General features: G+C 46.5%; 1 protein-coding gene across 2 annotated transcripts in view; it reads right to left on the minus strand.

Annotated features, from left to right (window-relative positions):
* The window catches only part of RABGAP1 (RAB GTPase activating protein 1), a 101,554-nt gene that overhangs the window by 66,885 nt on the left and 20,818 nt on the right, over positions 1-13,851 (minus strand). For both annotated transcript variants that reach the window (XM_060270300.2, XM_060270299.2), the window contains 8 exons: positions 11,827-12,067; positions 10,122-10,326; positions 8,114-8,288; positions 6,548-6,705; positions 3,596-3,706; positions 2,452-2,518; positions 2,192-2,294; positions 43-212 (listed from right to left, as the gene is read on the minus strand). In XM_060270300.2, the coding sequence (XP_060126283.1) occupies positions 43-212; positions 2,192-2,294; positions 2,452-2,518; positions 3,596-3,706; positions 6,548-6,705; positions 8,114-8,288; positions 10,122-10,326; positions 11,827-12,013 (1,176 nt within the window). In that variant the 5' untranslated portion in view covers positions 12,014-12,067. The remainder of the gene's footprint in view (positions 1-42; positions 213-2,191; positions 2,295-2,451; positions 2,519-3,595; positions 3,707-6,547; positions 6,706-8,113; positions 8,289-10,121; positions 10,327-11,826; positions 12,068-13,851) is intronic.

A 13,851-nucleotide genomic window follows, 5' to 3' on the forward strand; every position in this document is an offset into this window, starting at 1 on the left:
CACAATAGCCACACCCCTAAGGATGTGACCCACAAGCGTTACCTGCTTCAGCTTCAGGAAGAAGTTCTCTGTGGAGCTCCGCTTGCTGAAAGGCCAGAAGAGCCTCTCGCTGGCAGGGCACACACGGACTTTGGTCTCCAGCAGGAACCGCACAGGCTCCTGCACCTCAGTGATCACCAAGTCGACAGCCGTGGTCAGGAACAGCACTTTGTCTAAGGAGAGGAAGCAGGGAAGCTGGTGTTTCCCCTCAGGCCATTCAACACAGCTCTTGCCCTGTGCCTATGTCCCAAATCGACCATGCCAGTGTTTCCAAGAGACATGTAGCCAAACCCCAGGTACATCTATACCATGGTGACCAAATGGGGTTATTCCCAGGTTAAGGGTGAACAGCACTGTAGCTGAAAGTTGTTGTTGTTGTTGTAGTAAGTTGTTGTTGTTGTTGTTGTTGTTGTTGTTATAACATAAAACACCTCACATTTCCCCCACCTGTTAAAATAACTTTTACTGTGATCTGAAAACATTTGCACATCTCCCCATCTCGTTTAATATCAGAGATTGCAAGGAAAGGGGTGTCTTCCCTTTAAAGTCCCTGAGTTTGGGAAGGGAGACAATTTGCAAAGGCTTTTTCAGGCCTCTCCCCTATCTCACTTCAATCTTGAAAGTGGGGCGGGGTGTGGAGTTTGCAAAGCATTTGGCAATGGAAGGGCAATGGAAGGGATTTTTTCCAGCACTGTCTCTGCTTCTTTCTTTTTGCTTGCCTTATTTATCTATTGATTAATAAAAAATATTTTTAAATTGATATTCATTAAAAAATATCAAAGTGCCTTGACTATGTGTGCCTGTTCCCAGCAGGGAACCAGCATGAGCAGCCAAAACTGAGCAGGATTTAGCCCCTGCTCTTCAGCTGACAAGTGGAGGGCTAGATCCTGTTTGGGGCTGCAATTGTCTGTCTGCACAGCCAAAGCAGAATTGAACCCCACCTCCCTGTCCATCATGAGTGACATCAGCTGAGGGACAGGCAGGTGTTGTTTGTAGGAAACGGTCTTGCAGGCCAAACCTCATCTTGGTGGGCCAAGATTGGCTTGCGTCCTGGAGGTTCCTCACCCCTACCTTAATTAGCCTATGACAGAAAACCTGGTGCATTTCCTCCCAAAAGAGCACTCCATAAACCAGGCAATGTTGTAGCTCACAGTCAGTATTTTGAATGGAATCCAGAAACAAAGTGATCTCCCAGCAAGGGGAATTACATTTCCCAGCATTTGCTCCACATCTTATGTGGGCTGTCCTATCGTTTTGGTGCTATCCTCCTGCCACTGCTCCCACCTGAACTGTCTTCCAGAGTCTGGCTTGAAGGGTTAGGACACAGAGACATCAATTACGTCTCCATGCCACACCCACACCCACACCCTGACTCAACGCCATCTCAGCTTGACAAAACATTCTTCTGAAGTTACCCCATTCTTCCATCCCATCAAAGTTCCTTCCTTCCTATTCTTCCTGATTTTATAAAAGCATGACAACAAACAAGTAGGCTTTAACTAAAGTCAGAAAGGAATTCATTTCACTTGCTTCGCAGAACAGTAATTGTATCAGTTCCACTGTAGTACAGTAATACCTCGGGTTACGAACGCGATCCGTTCTGGATCGCAGTTCGTAACCCGAAAAGTTCGTAACCCGAACGCTGCGCAAAGTGCCATTTTGTGCATGCGCAGACTGCGCACGCGCGCGCAGCAAAATCACTTCCGGGGTTGCACAGTTCGTAACCCGAACTGTTCGCAAACTGAGGTGTTCGTAACCCGAGGTACGACTGTACTAAAAAGAAATCCTCTGTATGCTTCTTTGAGTGTACCATACTCCAATACAACTCAGTGCAGCTTATACCCACCTAGACCTGCAGAGGACTAGCAATTCTAATGTGAAACAGCCATGGTGAAAACTGATAAAAGGCAGTCTTATTTCAAGGTTAGTTTATCCAGAAAACTTTAGTCTCCGGCTCCACCCACTGTCAGTATGTGGCTTTGAACAGATGACCCCAGACGGAATGAGGTCCTCGATAGGAAAAAGATTCCCTATGTTTGACTATCTGGGATTGGCCACTGATCATTGCATACATATCTAGAAAAATATACAGGAAACAACTTACATATCTCAAGCAATCTGACCCAAATAGACAAAGTCATTGATCACAAACCTTTCGGTGTTTCTTCATTCAGTTTATGGAAGTGTGGAGACTTTGTGTTCCAGCTCCCGGTGATGACATAGGACTTCCCATCAGAACTTTTGCCCATAGACTCCTAAAACCACAGAACAGGGTGAGTTAAAACAAAGCCCATAGGCTCTGCTCGATCACATCACAAAATGCACTTGAAATCACCTGGAAACACACAAGCAACATGTCATTTAGTGAGACTATTTGAGGGGGAAATCTCTGGAAACTTAAGGGCACCTTACCAGATCCAACAGGTACATATTGCCACTCTGCACATCCTTCCCAGGGCTAAGGAGGAGGCCAAAACACCTGTGATTTAAAAAGAAAAAAGCCAACCTCTAGCAACCATTTCCATGTGGAACTGTAGTTCTGAAAAAGGTAGTCAGATTTTTACAGGGTACTTTGGTGGAGAAAAGCCACCGTATGTACTTAAACTGTTTAACTTCCCCATCAGCTCTTAGAGAAGAACTGAAATGAGGAATTGGGCAGCAGGGTTGGAGGAGATTTTCAGCTCAACAGTACTTTACAAGTCAAAGTACTTTACAAGTACTTTACACTGTACTTATTTTATAGTTTTTATCATGCTTTTCAGGGAGTCTCATCATAAAGTGGTGAACACAATACAAAAGACACCATCCAAAACTTAATACAACTCCAAACCTTAAAAATGCCAGCACACACAAAACCCCATACAATTCACCAAGCACAGTAAGAATAAATGTTAGCAGCATTTCAGCATTCCACAAAACAACAACTTTATTACCCTGTTTCTCATATTTTAAGACATACCCATTAAAATGGGCCATAGCAGGATTTTTAAGCATTCAAGGAATATAATCCATACTCCGAAAATAAGACATAGTGATAGGCGCAGCAGCAATGCCGGCCGCGGCAGGAGGAGGAGGAAAAAAATAAGACACCCCCTGAAAATAAGCCATAGTGTGTTTTTTTGAGGAAAAATAAATATAAGATGGTGTCTTATTTTTGGAGAAACACGGGGTATTTGTACCCCACCTATCTGACTGGGTTGCCCCAGCCACTCTGGATGGCTTCCAACAGACATAAGAACACAATAAAACATCAAACATTAAAAAATTTCCTTATACAGAGCTGCCTTCAGGTGTCTTCTAAAAGTTGTGTAGTTCTTTATCTGATGGGAGGGCATTCCACGGGGAGGGCACCACTACCAAGAAGGCCTTCTGCCTGGTTTCCTGTAACTTCTCACAGTGAGGGAACCTGTGTGTGGGCTGAATGATGGGGGCAGCAGGGAGGGGGCCTGTCTGATCTTACTTTGGGAGAGAATTCCATGGGTGTGGGGCCACCACCAAAGATGCCCCTTCCTGCATGCCCACCAAAGCTCTTCAGAGGAAATAGACACAAAGTTACCTTTCAATTGCCAGTTCTTTGTTGGTTGTCTGTTGTACGTAAATGACGATCTTCTTGTCAATGCCTTGGCGCAGTTTAAAGCACTGCCGGTCCTTGTCCTTGGGGACAGCACTGTGGTCAAAAAGGGAAATATTCACACGGTCCTCTTATTTGTAGTCACACATTTGAGAACAGAATCAGTAGGCAAGTGACAGTTTTCACAGCCTGGTGAGTCCAGAGAGTTGGTGATTCGACAAGGACAACAGCATGCCCTAAAACAGGAATCACCACAATCTGCAATCACACACATGCCCCTCTCTCTTGCTTTCCATCCCACACCTGAAATAAGGCTTGGGGGCAGGGAGAATCAGTGCTTATAGTTTCTTTCAAGCATATTGGGGGTGGTGAGTAGTCTTAATGGAAAACAGCAGCTAGGGAGGCAAGAATTAATCTCCACAACAACAATTAGGCTTGAAAAGGCTTTTTAGAGCCTGATTGTGGCAGGGTATGGAAGGATGGTAGGAAATAAGTGTTTCAACCAATATTTGAGAACAAATAGTAGAGTGTAGAACAGGGGTCCCCAGACTTTCTGCGCGGCGGGCCGGTGCCCGCCGCGCCGACCGCGCGGTGGGCCGGAGGGCAGGGGAGTGCGCGCGCAGCGGGCCGGAGGGCGGGGGAGTGCGCGCCCGTGCGCATGCGCACACGCACACGGGTGGGAAAAAAATCGCCAAAAATCGCTTGTGCGCATGCGTATGGGCCTCCCCCGACCCGGAAGTGCACCAGAAATGACCTCTTCCGGGTCGGGAGAGGCCCATACGCATGCGCACAAAGGATTTTCGGCGATTTTTTGCCGATTTTTTAGATCATCGCTGCGCCGCGCGCCGTGAGAGCGGGCGGCGGCAGCGGGCGGCGGGAGTCGTCGCGGGCCGGATTGGAAGGCCGATTGGGCCGCATCCGGCCCGGGGGCCGTAGTTTGGGGACCCCTGGTGTAGAAGAATGAAAACATAAGGAACTGGAAGCCCGAGCATGGGGCGAGAAGATCTAAGATTTAGCTGAGGTGATCATTGAAGACTGGGGTTTGTTTTAAAAAGAACCTAAGATGCACTAGAATTGTAGACGCACTGACCACTGTATTCTGCTCTGGTCAGACCTCACCTGAAGTACTGTGTCCAGTTCTGGGCACCACAGTTCAAGAAGGATACTGACAAGCTGGAACGTGTCCAGAAGAGGGCAACCAAAATGGTCAAAGGCCTGGAAACGATGCCTTATGAGGAACGGCTTAGGGAGCTGGGTATGTTTAGCCTGGAGAAGAGAAGGTGAAGGGGTGATATGATAGCCATGTTCAAATATATCAAAGGATGTCATATAGAGGAGGGAGAAAGGTTGTTTTCTGCTGCTCCAGAGAAGCGGACACGGAGCAATGGATTCAAACTTCAAGGAAGAAGATTCCACCTCAACATTAGGAAGAACTTCCTGACAGTAAGAGCTGTTCGGCAGTGGAATTTGCTACCAAGGAGTGTGGTGGAGTCTGGTATTTAATAGTATTAAAAAACAATTTAAGAAATATATCTGCCATGTTCAAATATATATAGCCATGTTCAAATATATCAAAGGATGTCATATAGAGGAGGGAGAAAGGTTGTTTTCTGCTGCTCCAGAGAAGCGGACACGGAGCAATGGATTCAAACTTCAAGAAAGAAGATTCCACCTCAACATTAGGAAGAACTTCCTGACAGTAAGAGCTGTTCGGCAGTGGAATTTGCTACCAAGGAGTGTGGTGAAGTCTCCTCCTTTGGAGGTCTTTAAGCAGAGGCTCGACAGCCATATGTCAGGAATGCTTTGATGGCGTTTCCTGCTTGGCAGGGGGTTAGACTGGATGGCCCTTGGGGTCTCTTCCAACTCTACGATTCTAAGAGAATGTAGTTTCCTATCAACAATACGCACAACACTCTCTTTTGAAAGAGGCACCAAGATTTTTTTTTTATAAAAAATGAATTTTTAAAAACTAGGCCACCAGTCTGTTTGACACTCGTAGAGCTGCTATGGCAAGACTGGACAGCAGGTGGCCTCAAAGCTCTATGACTCCAAAGGCAGTGCACATCAGAAGCAAAAAAAGGGTGGTCACTAGATAGAAGCATGCTAAGGATACAGGTCTTCAGTTTTCTGGGCTTGGCAATGGGCGCTCAAATGCAACAAAGTCAAGAGACCAGTATCTCCAGCATGTATCCAATTTTTTTAAAAAAACAAAACCTTAATGCACACAGAAAAAACCCGCTATGAGGGAAGGAGGCTGGAGAAGATGGGCCACTGGCCTGATCCAACAAGGCTCTTCTTATGGTCTTAGGAGGCCTCCTCTTTGGATAGTAATGTGTGTTACTTCACTTTAAAAATATGGTTGACCAGCCCTGGTGCCTTTGTGGGGCCTTCCTGCTCCTTCTGCTGGGAGGGGTCCTGAACTTCTGCCCCAGAGTGCTGCCCTGTCAGGAGCAGGATCCAGCCCTCCCACCCTGGTCCAGCTGCAGGGTGGCTTTTCCATTCTTAACAAAAAGGGCCACCACTGAACAAAATCCAAACCAGAAGAAAACAGCACATAAAATTCCCATACCTGATTTCGAACAATGTGCTTCACATTTACTTCATTTTTATTTTGTGGTAGCCAACGGAGTCATATTAATTTCAATGGGTCTACTCTGGGAATGACTTAGTCAGCTATCACCCATTTTACCTTCCCATTTACTGACACCTCATTAACCACACACCCTGCATCATTCATAAAAAATAAAATATACACCATTTTTAAAAGGTTAACATAATAAAATAAGACTGTATCCACATAAAGTCCATTTCAAGCAACATAAAACAATTCTTTAAAAAGCATTTTAAAATCCCGCCAAAAATAACTTGGACTATATTCCATGTTAAAAGGGGTTCTGGAGAGAGGCGTCAAATGAAGAGGAAGTGGGGAAACCACACCTGAAATATCCTTTCCCATCATCTTCTTTTATTTCCAGAGAAACGGAGAAAGTAAAGATGTCACTGTCTGGCGTCTGCGGGGCACAGGGGACAGCAAGCGGGGTTTGTTTGGCAGAGCGGCGGAAGGCGGTGGCAAAACTGTACAGGATCCGACTCACCTGTGGACACAAAGAGCCAGAGAGAAAGAAAGTCAGCAGCTGGGATTCCTAGTGGGGAGCAGAGTTAGGAAAATGGCTCTTTTGGTATTTCTGAGGGTGGAGTGAGTTCATGACTGGCTTAACAGCTATACAGTTTCAACACAGGGCTGGTAAGACACTCTAATGTAGTTTTCCCCAACCTGGTGCCTTCCAGAGGTTTTGCACTACAACTTCACCAGCTCCACCTAGCAGAGGTTAATGGCCAGGCATGACAGGAATTGTAGTCCAGAACCTCTGGAGCACACCAGGTTGAAGGCAGCTCTTATAACTGCTACATTACACCCACTCTATTTGTTTTGATAGGATATGCTTTTCCACTTTCATTAGGATTCTCCAAACTCCCTTCAGTTGCTCAGCCTCACTCTTTGAATTTGGTGCCTGAATGGAACACCTCTGCCATGGCTTCCTTTAACAGTGCAATTCTATGCATGGCCTTTCAGAAGTAAGTCCTACTGTGTTAAGTGTACACAAGGTTGCAGCCCAAGCCTTTGACTATGAGCCAAATCAGAATTTTGTGCCAAAATCTAACAAATTATTCCATCTTGCAAGTGCATATCATGAAATCCTTCTCAGCAACACTGCTCGTTATCAATGCAGAGAATAAAGACCTGGTCACAGTCAGAGTTTAATGAGCCTAGCACAGAATAACTGAAGCATAGTATGATGCTAAACTGTCAGCACAAATAAAGGGTGGAAGCAGAAGATCTGCATCATCAGAGTTAGGTAAACATAAAGGGACCCCTGACCATTAGGTCCAGTTGTGACCGACTCTGGGGTTGCGGCGCTCATCTTGCGTTAATGGCCGAGGGAGCCGGCATGGAGCTTCCAGGTCATGTGGCCAGCATGACAAAGCTGCTTTTGGCGAACCAGAGCAGTGTACGGAAATGCCGTTTCCCTTCCCGCTGTAGCGGTACCTATTTATCTACTTGCACTTTGACGTGCTTTCGAACTGCTAGGTGGGCAGGAGCAGGGACCGAGCAACGGGAGCTCACCCCGTTGCAGGGATTCGAACCGCCGACCTTCTGATCAGCAAGCCCTAGGCTCTGTGGTTTAACCCACAGCGCCACCTGCGTCCCTATCATCAGGGTTACTATGTATAAATAAGAAGATACTGACATTATACAAAGGAGATTCCTCCTTTGGCAGGAAGAGGAGGATACAAATGTAATTAATAAATGAAATATACCTAGCTGCCTTAATACTGAGTCAGCCCATTGATCCTTCCCGCTCAGTATTGTCCACACTGATTGGCAGCGACTCCCCAGGGTTTCTAGTATAGGGTCTCTCTGGAGATGCCAGGGATAGAACCTGGGATCTTCCCTACGCAAAGCAGGAGCATCAACAAAGGCAAAACAGGCGCTGAACTTACAGCTTCTTGGATTTCACACCGGAAGACATGAATTCTGAAGAGCTCTGAGTTGTAATGGCTTTCAGTGAAAGCGAAGCAGTCGCTTTCTGGAGTCCCGTCGTGCCCCCGCACACAGAACAGGATCTTGTAAATGGGGTAGTTGGCTATTTCGGTGTTCGTTGGGGGTTCTAGCAGCCTAAAGAGCAAAAGGGAGAAATGAAGGTGTGAACTGCAAATGCTTCACCTTGAAGACAGACAAGCTGTAAATAGTTTAACGATGGATGCAATCATTAACTAATTAACTGGTCAATTTAAGTGAGCAAAATCTTTTCTAATAGGCTAAAAAAAGCATCTAAATTGAGCAACTTAACTCATATTCAGAAGTGCACCTTCTGTGTTTCTGCTTTCTTACTTACTGAATGCTTTTACAGCTCTCCTCAAAGGAAACAAAGGTGGTGTTCAAAGAAACGTGTTTCCCTGATGGAGGACTGTTCATACTTGATGCTCAGCATGACCTATGGGATGGCTTTGAAAATATGAATTTGTTCCCTACTCTCTTGAATCACTCTGTACCATCCCAAGAGTATTATACTTGTATTATATTTGTAAATGCCAGGTTCACTGATTGGAGGGCATCATCAGGCCCTCACTCCCACAAGCAAAGACTTCCCCTAAGGCAGGCATCCCCCAAACTGCAGCCCTCCAGATGTTTTTGCCTACAACTCCCATGATCCCTAGCTAACAGGACCAGTGGTCAGGGATGATGGGAATTGTAGTCCAAAACATCTGGAGGGCCGAAGTTTGGGGATGCCTGCCCTAAGGCAACATGGCTTTCCCTACCTCTCCTCCCACCCCCAATTGGCTTCAGGGGTAGGAGAACCCTCAGAACAGTGTGGGGTAAGCTGAATTGCTTGCTCTGTTGGAATAACTGTCATAGGGCTACACTAAATTCCTTCCACTGGACATTACAGATAATTTAAACAAGAATTTTGTTCTTTTGCTGATGTTAAAATCTTTCATCCACAAAAATAAGAAGTTGCAGGAGCAAACTAGACAATAATGATGCCTCCATTCTTTCTTTGAGTTTAATGCCTGTTATCTGAAAAATAATAAAATCAGTGCTAGCACAGAAAAGCCAGCACTAGCCACCAGAACACCTGGGAGGCTGGGGGAGCGAACTTCCCTTCACTGCCTTCCCCACCACCTACCTGCCTTTTTGCTGCTGCCAAATGCCTATGGATAAGAGACCAGAGAGTTGGCAGTGAACCATCTAGCCTGGTGAGAAGATCCCTAGCCCAACTGAACTGCAGTCACAGTGGAGTGAAGCGAGACCACACACTTACCTACAGCACGAGTTAGCTTTATTTGTATATTTTGCCCATTAACTTAAGATTTTGCACTGTATTTGTATCTAGATTCATTTCTTTGCAATACAGTAAGCCTGCAACGTTCGCACATTTAACTTGTGTGCATTCAGCTTTACAAGCTTCAGAAAATAATTTGTAAAAATTAAAAAGGGGTTGGGCGTCTGGGGAAAAAGGTGTTTGCAACCTCACACACCATTTCACCTTAAGTGTTTTGACTATACGTGATTTTGGCTTTAGGCACAATCTCCAGAATGTAACCCCTGCGTAAGTTGTGGGCTTGCTGTACTGGCATTTATCCTACATTTCCTGAATTTTTTTTTGTCTTATTTGAATGCCCTGACATGGTCCATAGCAAGTTGTGTGTATTCCCCCCCCCCCCATGCCCATGTTTTGTACTTTGATAAACTGCTTTAGCACTGTGGACAAACAGCATAAAAATAAATGTAACTTTAATAAAAGAAAATAAACAACCACAATTTATATCCAGTTTATCAAAGAAGACACTTTTCAGAAGATTGTCTTGGTGTTGCCCCATGGTAACCATGAGGCAATTTAGAAACTATTGCCACAGTATACAAAGCAGGTCATAAAAACACCACTGCCAACGACAGGTGGACCTACAGAGAACCTTCCGCAATGCCACACCACAGGTGGAAAAGTACCTCACAGTTCCCTCCGACACATTAGGAACCGAAAGAGTCACGTCCACAGAAATCTCACACTGGCTTCGCAAGATGGACATCATCCTCAGGGCCTCCACCTCGCTCCTGGGAGCATTGACCGAGGCACAGCCCAAGTAAGTGAGCTTGCTGAAGACAACGCTGTCCTCATCAGCAACCGGAGTAAAAGGACTCGACTCCTCGGAATCTACAAAACAGCAGAAAAGCGGGGTCCGATAATCTGTGTTATCGAATTGCTAAATTGGATCAATATCCTCTACCACTCATATTCAGTTAAAACGGGTCTCTCCTGTGTAACCAATCTGACTGTTTCTCAGATATGACTATTTGCACCCTATCTGATTTGCAGACGTTGGATCTGTGCAGGGGTGCCAATGGGAAGTTTTAGTGATATCAGTGATTGACATTGGCACCTTTCCCCTTAAAAAGCAACCCACCCTTTAGGGAATGGTTGTGAAAGACCAGCCATGATTGGAAAAACCAGTTCTAAAGAGAAGAGCTAGGAAGGACAATGAAGCCCCCTGGCCAGTCTCTGCTCAGGATACACAAAGGCTGTGCATATTCTGCTCCTCTCCAAGAAAGCACCATAGAAGTGCAAAAGGCTGTTTCTGGCAGGGTTCAATCTCAATAAGATAGTCAAGTTCCTAGGCATTACTGCTGCACAGGTTCAGACTTTATTCTGCATCTTCCATCCTTTAAGTCCCTTAGGGCAGCTCCCAACCAAAATATCTAACCGAAATATCAGAACCAAGTAACGAACGACACCAGGGAGGACCAGGAAGAGTCACTGGTCCCAGTTTCATGAAAGACAGGCTTCAACAAGGCCATTTTGACCTGCCTTGTAAAACACTCCCTATGAAGTGGTCAGGTCTATATTGTGGATGCCACTGAGAAGTCCCCCATGTCCCCTTCTGTCAGGGTGTTGTTGCGGCTACTCTAGAGTAACGACGCTCCGCATGCTTGTCTTTCAGCAGTTTTTATTTAGTGCATGCTATTTACAGTGCGCTGGTATGTACAACATGTGTGCTCAGTCCGACGCAGAATCCGGCACTGGACTGCCCCTGGACCTCCTCCAGCATAAGAGCCTCGGAACAGCAAATCTCTTTCCCCTCCTTCTCCTGCGTAATTCCGGAACCAGAGGAAAAAAGGGTCTGCGCTCCATGTTTTCCTTCTCCCCCCTTCCCCCCTCTCTCTCTTCCTCCCTCCTGTGTCATAGGGGCTCTCCTATGCTGCCAGAGCCCTGTCCCTCTCTCTGCACTTCCTGACTGGACTCCTGCGTGTCCTTGCTGTTATCGCTGCTTGGGGAGGAGCTGCTTCTGATGAGGGGAAGAGGGTCCCTATATTCTCTTCCCCTTACACCTTCCTTCACCATTTAACCTCAGAGGGTAGATACAAAAGACAAGGCCTTTGCATGAAGTTAGTTGACCAGCTGCTGACCCTTTCCATTTGTCAGCTGCCTAGTGTTTCTGCTGGCTGTCTCCATTATTGCCCAAACTAATTGTTCATTGGCGGCCTTGAGTGTCATTTTGACAGGAAGGCACAATATGAATGTGTTTTCAGAAATGACTTTTCAGAAGCCCACCCCAGCTTTGCTCTGCATCTGTGCTTCCTTCTCTTTCTTTCAGAGCTTCTCATGACCCGGTTGTGCCCTCTCATTTCCCACCCACCTGTCCCAAATTCCTCTCACCTCCCTGCGCTGGCTTCACTGGCAAGCTCATATCAGGTTTCTGGGGTCCTGCCACAGACACAGGGTTAATTGTGGAGGATGCAGAAGCCTCGAGGAGGACTGGCTCATCTCCCTCTCCTCCATCATGATGGCTGTCCTCCTCCTCATGTTCTCGGTCATTTGATTGGTCTTCCATGGGGGGATCCATTAGGACGTCTTCAAGCTCTTTCTGCAGTTGCTGCTCACTCCCATTCCCTATAATCTGGGAAAGCAAGTGGCAAAGGGTGAGCCAAAAGAGGAGAGATGGGGGCTTGACTGAGACCAGACACACGTTCACTACAGGAGGCTAAAGAAAGGTTAGAAGCAGTTCAAATAACATTGCATTTTCTCAACTCCCTCAAGAGACACTGATATCACCAGAAGGTTTCATTGGGTATCTGCAAGGTTCATGAAAACAATACATAAGCAAACCAAGATCTCCTCCTTCTGGAGACGCAACAGTTTGGGCAAGAAAATGCTGCACTGTTCTCTCCAGCACAAAAGCACAGGAGCAGCCCTACTGACTTCTGAATGTGTAAACTGCACAGTAGAGACACAGAATCAAGAGCAACAACAGTACAGTAGTGGAATTCCGATGGGTATTAATGACAGCAAGGAGCTGGGAACAGTGTGGCTGAGCATTCCACAGTGATTAAGGCAGACTGGGAAGAGGCAGCACATTCACAACTCATGGATGAAGGCAACTTCTCCCAGGCACCCAAGCTGCCAGGGCTAGAATGCAAAGAGGCGCCCACTCAGAAGTCTTCCCACATCCTGCTGCATAAGGCAGCAGTGCTAGTGGTTAGCATTTCAGACCTAAAGGCAGGGACCAAACCTCCGATCAAACGTGCTGGGTGACCTTCAGCTAGTCAATGCCTCTCAAGTCTGACTTGCTTCACAGGGTAGTTGTGAGGGTAAAAAGAGGCACCATGTCATTGAGTCCATTGGAGGAAGACTGGGATAAAAATGTTGATTACTATTATTATTATTAATAATAATTATTTATTTATTTATTTATTTATTTATTTATTTATACCCTGCCCATCTGGCTGGGCTTCCCCTGTCACTCTGGGCGGCTTCCAACAAACATTAAAATACATCAAATATCACAGATTAAAAACTTCCCTAAACAGGGCTGCCTTTAGGTATTTTCTAAATGTCAGGTAGTTGTTTATCTCTCTGACCTCTGATGGGAGGGTGTTCCACAGGGCGGGTGCCACTACCAAGAAGGCCCTCTGCCTGGTTCCCTGTAGCTTGGCATCTCGCAGTGAGGGAACCGCCAGAAGACCCTCGGCGCTGGACCTCAGTGTCCGGGCAGAACGACGGGGGTGGAGACGCTCCTTCAGGTATACTGGACCAAGGCCGTTTAGGGCTTTCAAGGTCAGCACCAACACTTTGAATTGTGCTTGGAAACGTACTGGGAGCCAATGCAGGTCTTTCGAGACCGGTGTTATGTGGTCTTGGTGGCCGCTCCCAGTCACCAGTCTAGCTGCCGCATTCTGGATTAGTTGTAGTTTCCGGGTCACCTTCAAAGGTAGCCCCACATAGAGCGCATTGCAGTAATCCAAGCGGGAGATATTAAGCACTATTAAGCCCTGAAGCCAAAGCCGTATGGTATGCGGCTCCTTGTTCCTGCTTTTCCCTCACAGACAAGGACCATGTAGCTCCCTTGGCACTATTGACTGCATTTATAACCCCAGCATTTTCTCCATGGAGCTCAAGGTGGCTCACATGGTTCTCCCTCGCCTCATTTATTGCTCACAGCGAAAGAGCTTAGGATGAGAAGCACTAACTGGCCCAAGGTCACCCAGGGAGCTTCATGACTGACTTGGGATTCAAATCTGGTCTCCAAGGCTCTAGTCTGACACACTAGCTACTACACTACCCTGCCAAAACTACCCTTCCTCAGAGCCCCCACTTCTCCCTCCCATCCCGTGCCGTGGTTCTCCACCACTGCCTGGCCACGAACACCCCTCTCCTCCTGTGTACCTTGGCCACTTTTCCAGT

Source organism: Zootoca vivipara, chromosome Z2 (genome assembly GCF_965207765.1).
Source record: "Zootoca vivipara chromosome Z2, rZooViv2.hap1.1, whole genome shotgun sequence".
NCBI lineage: Eukaryota > Metazoa > Chordata > Lepidosauria > Squamata > Lacertidae > Zootoca > Zootoca vivipara.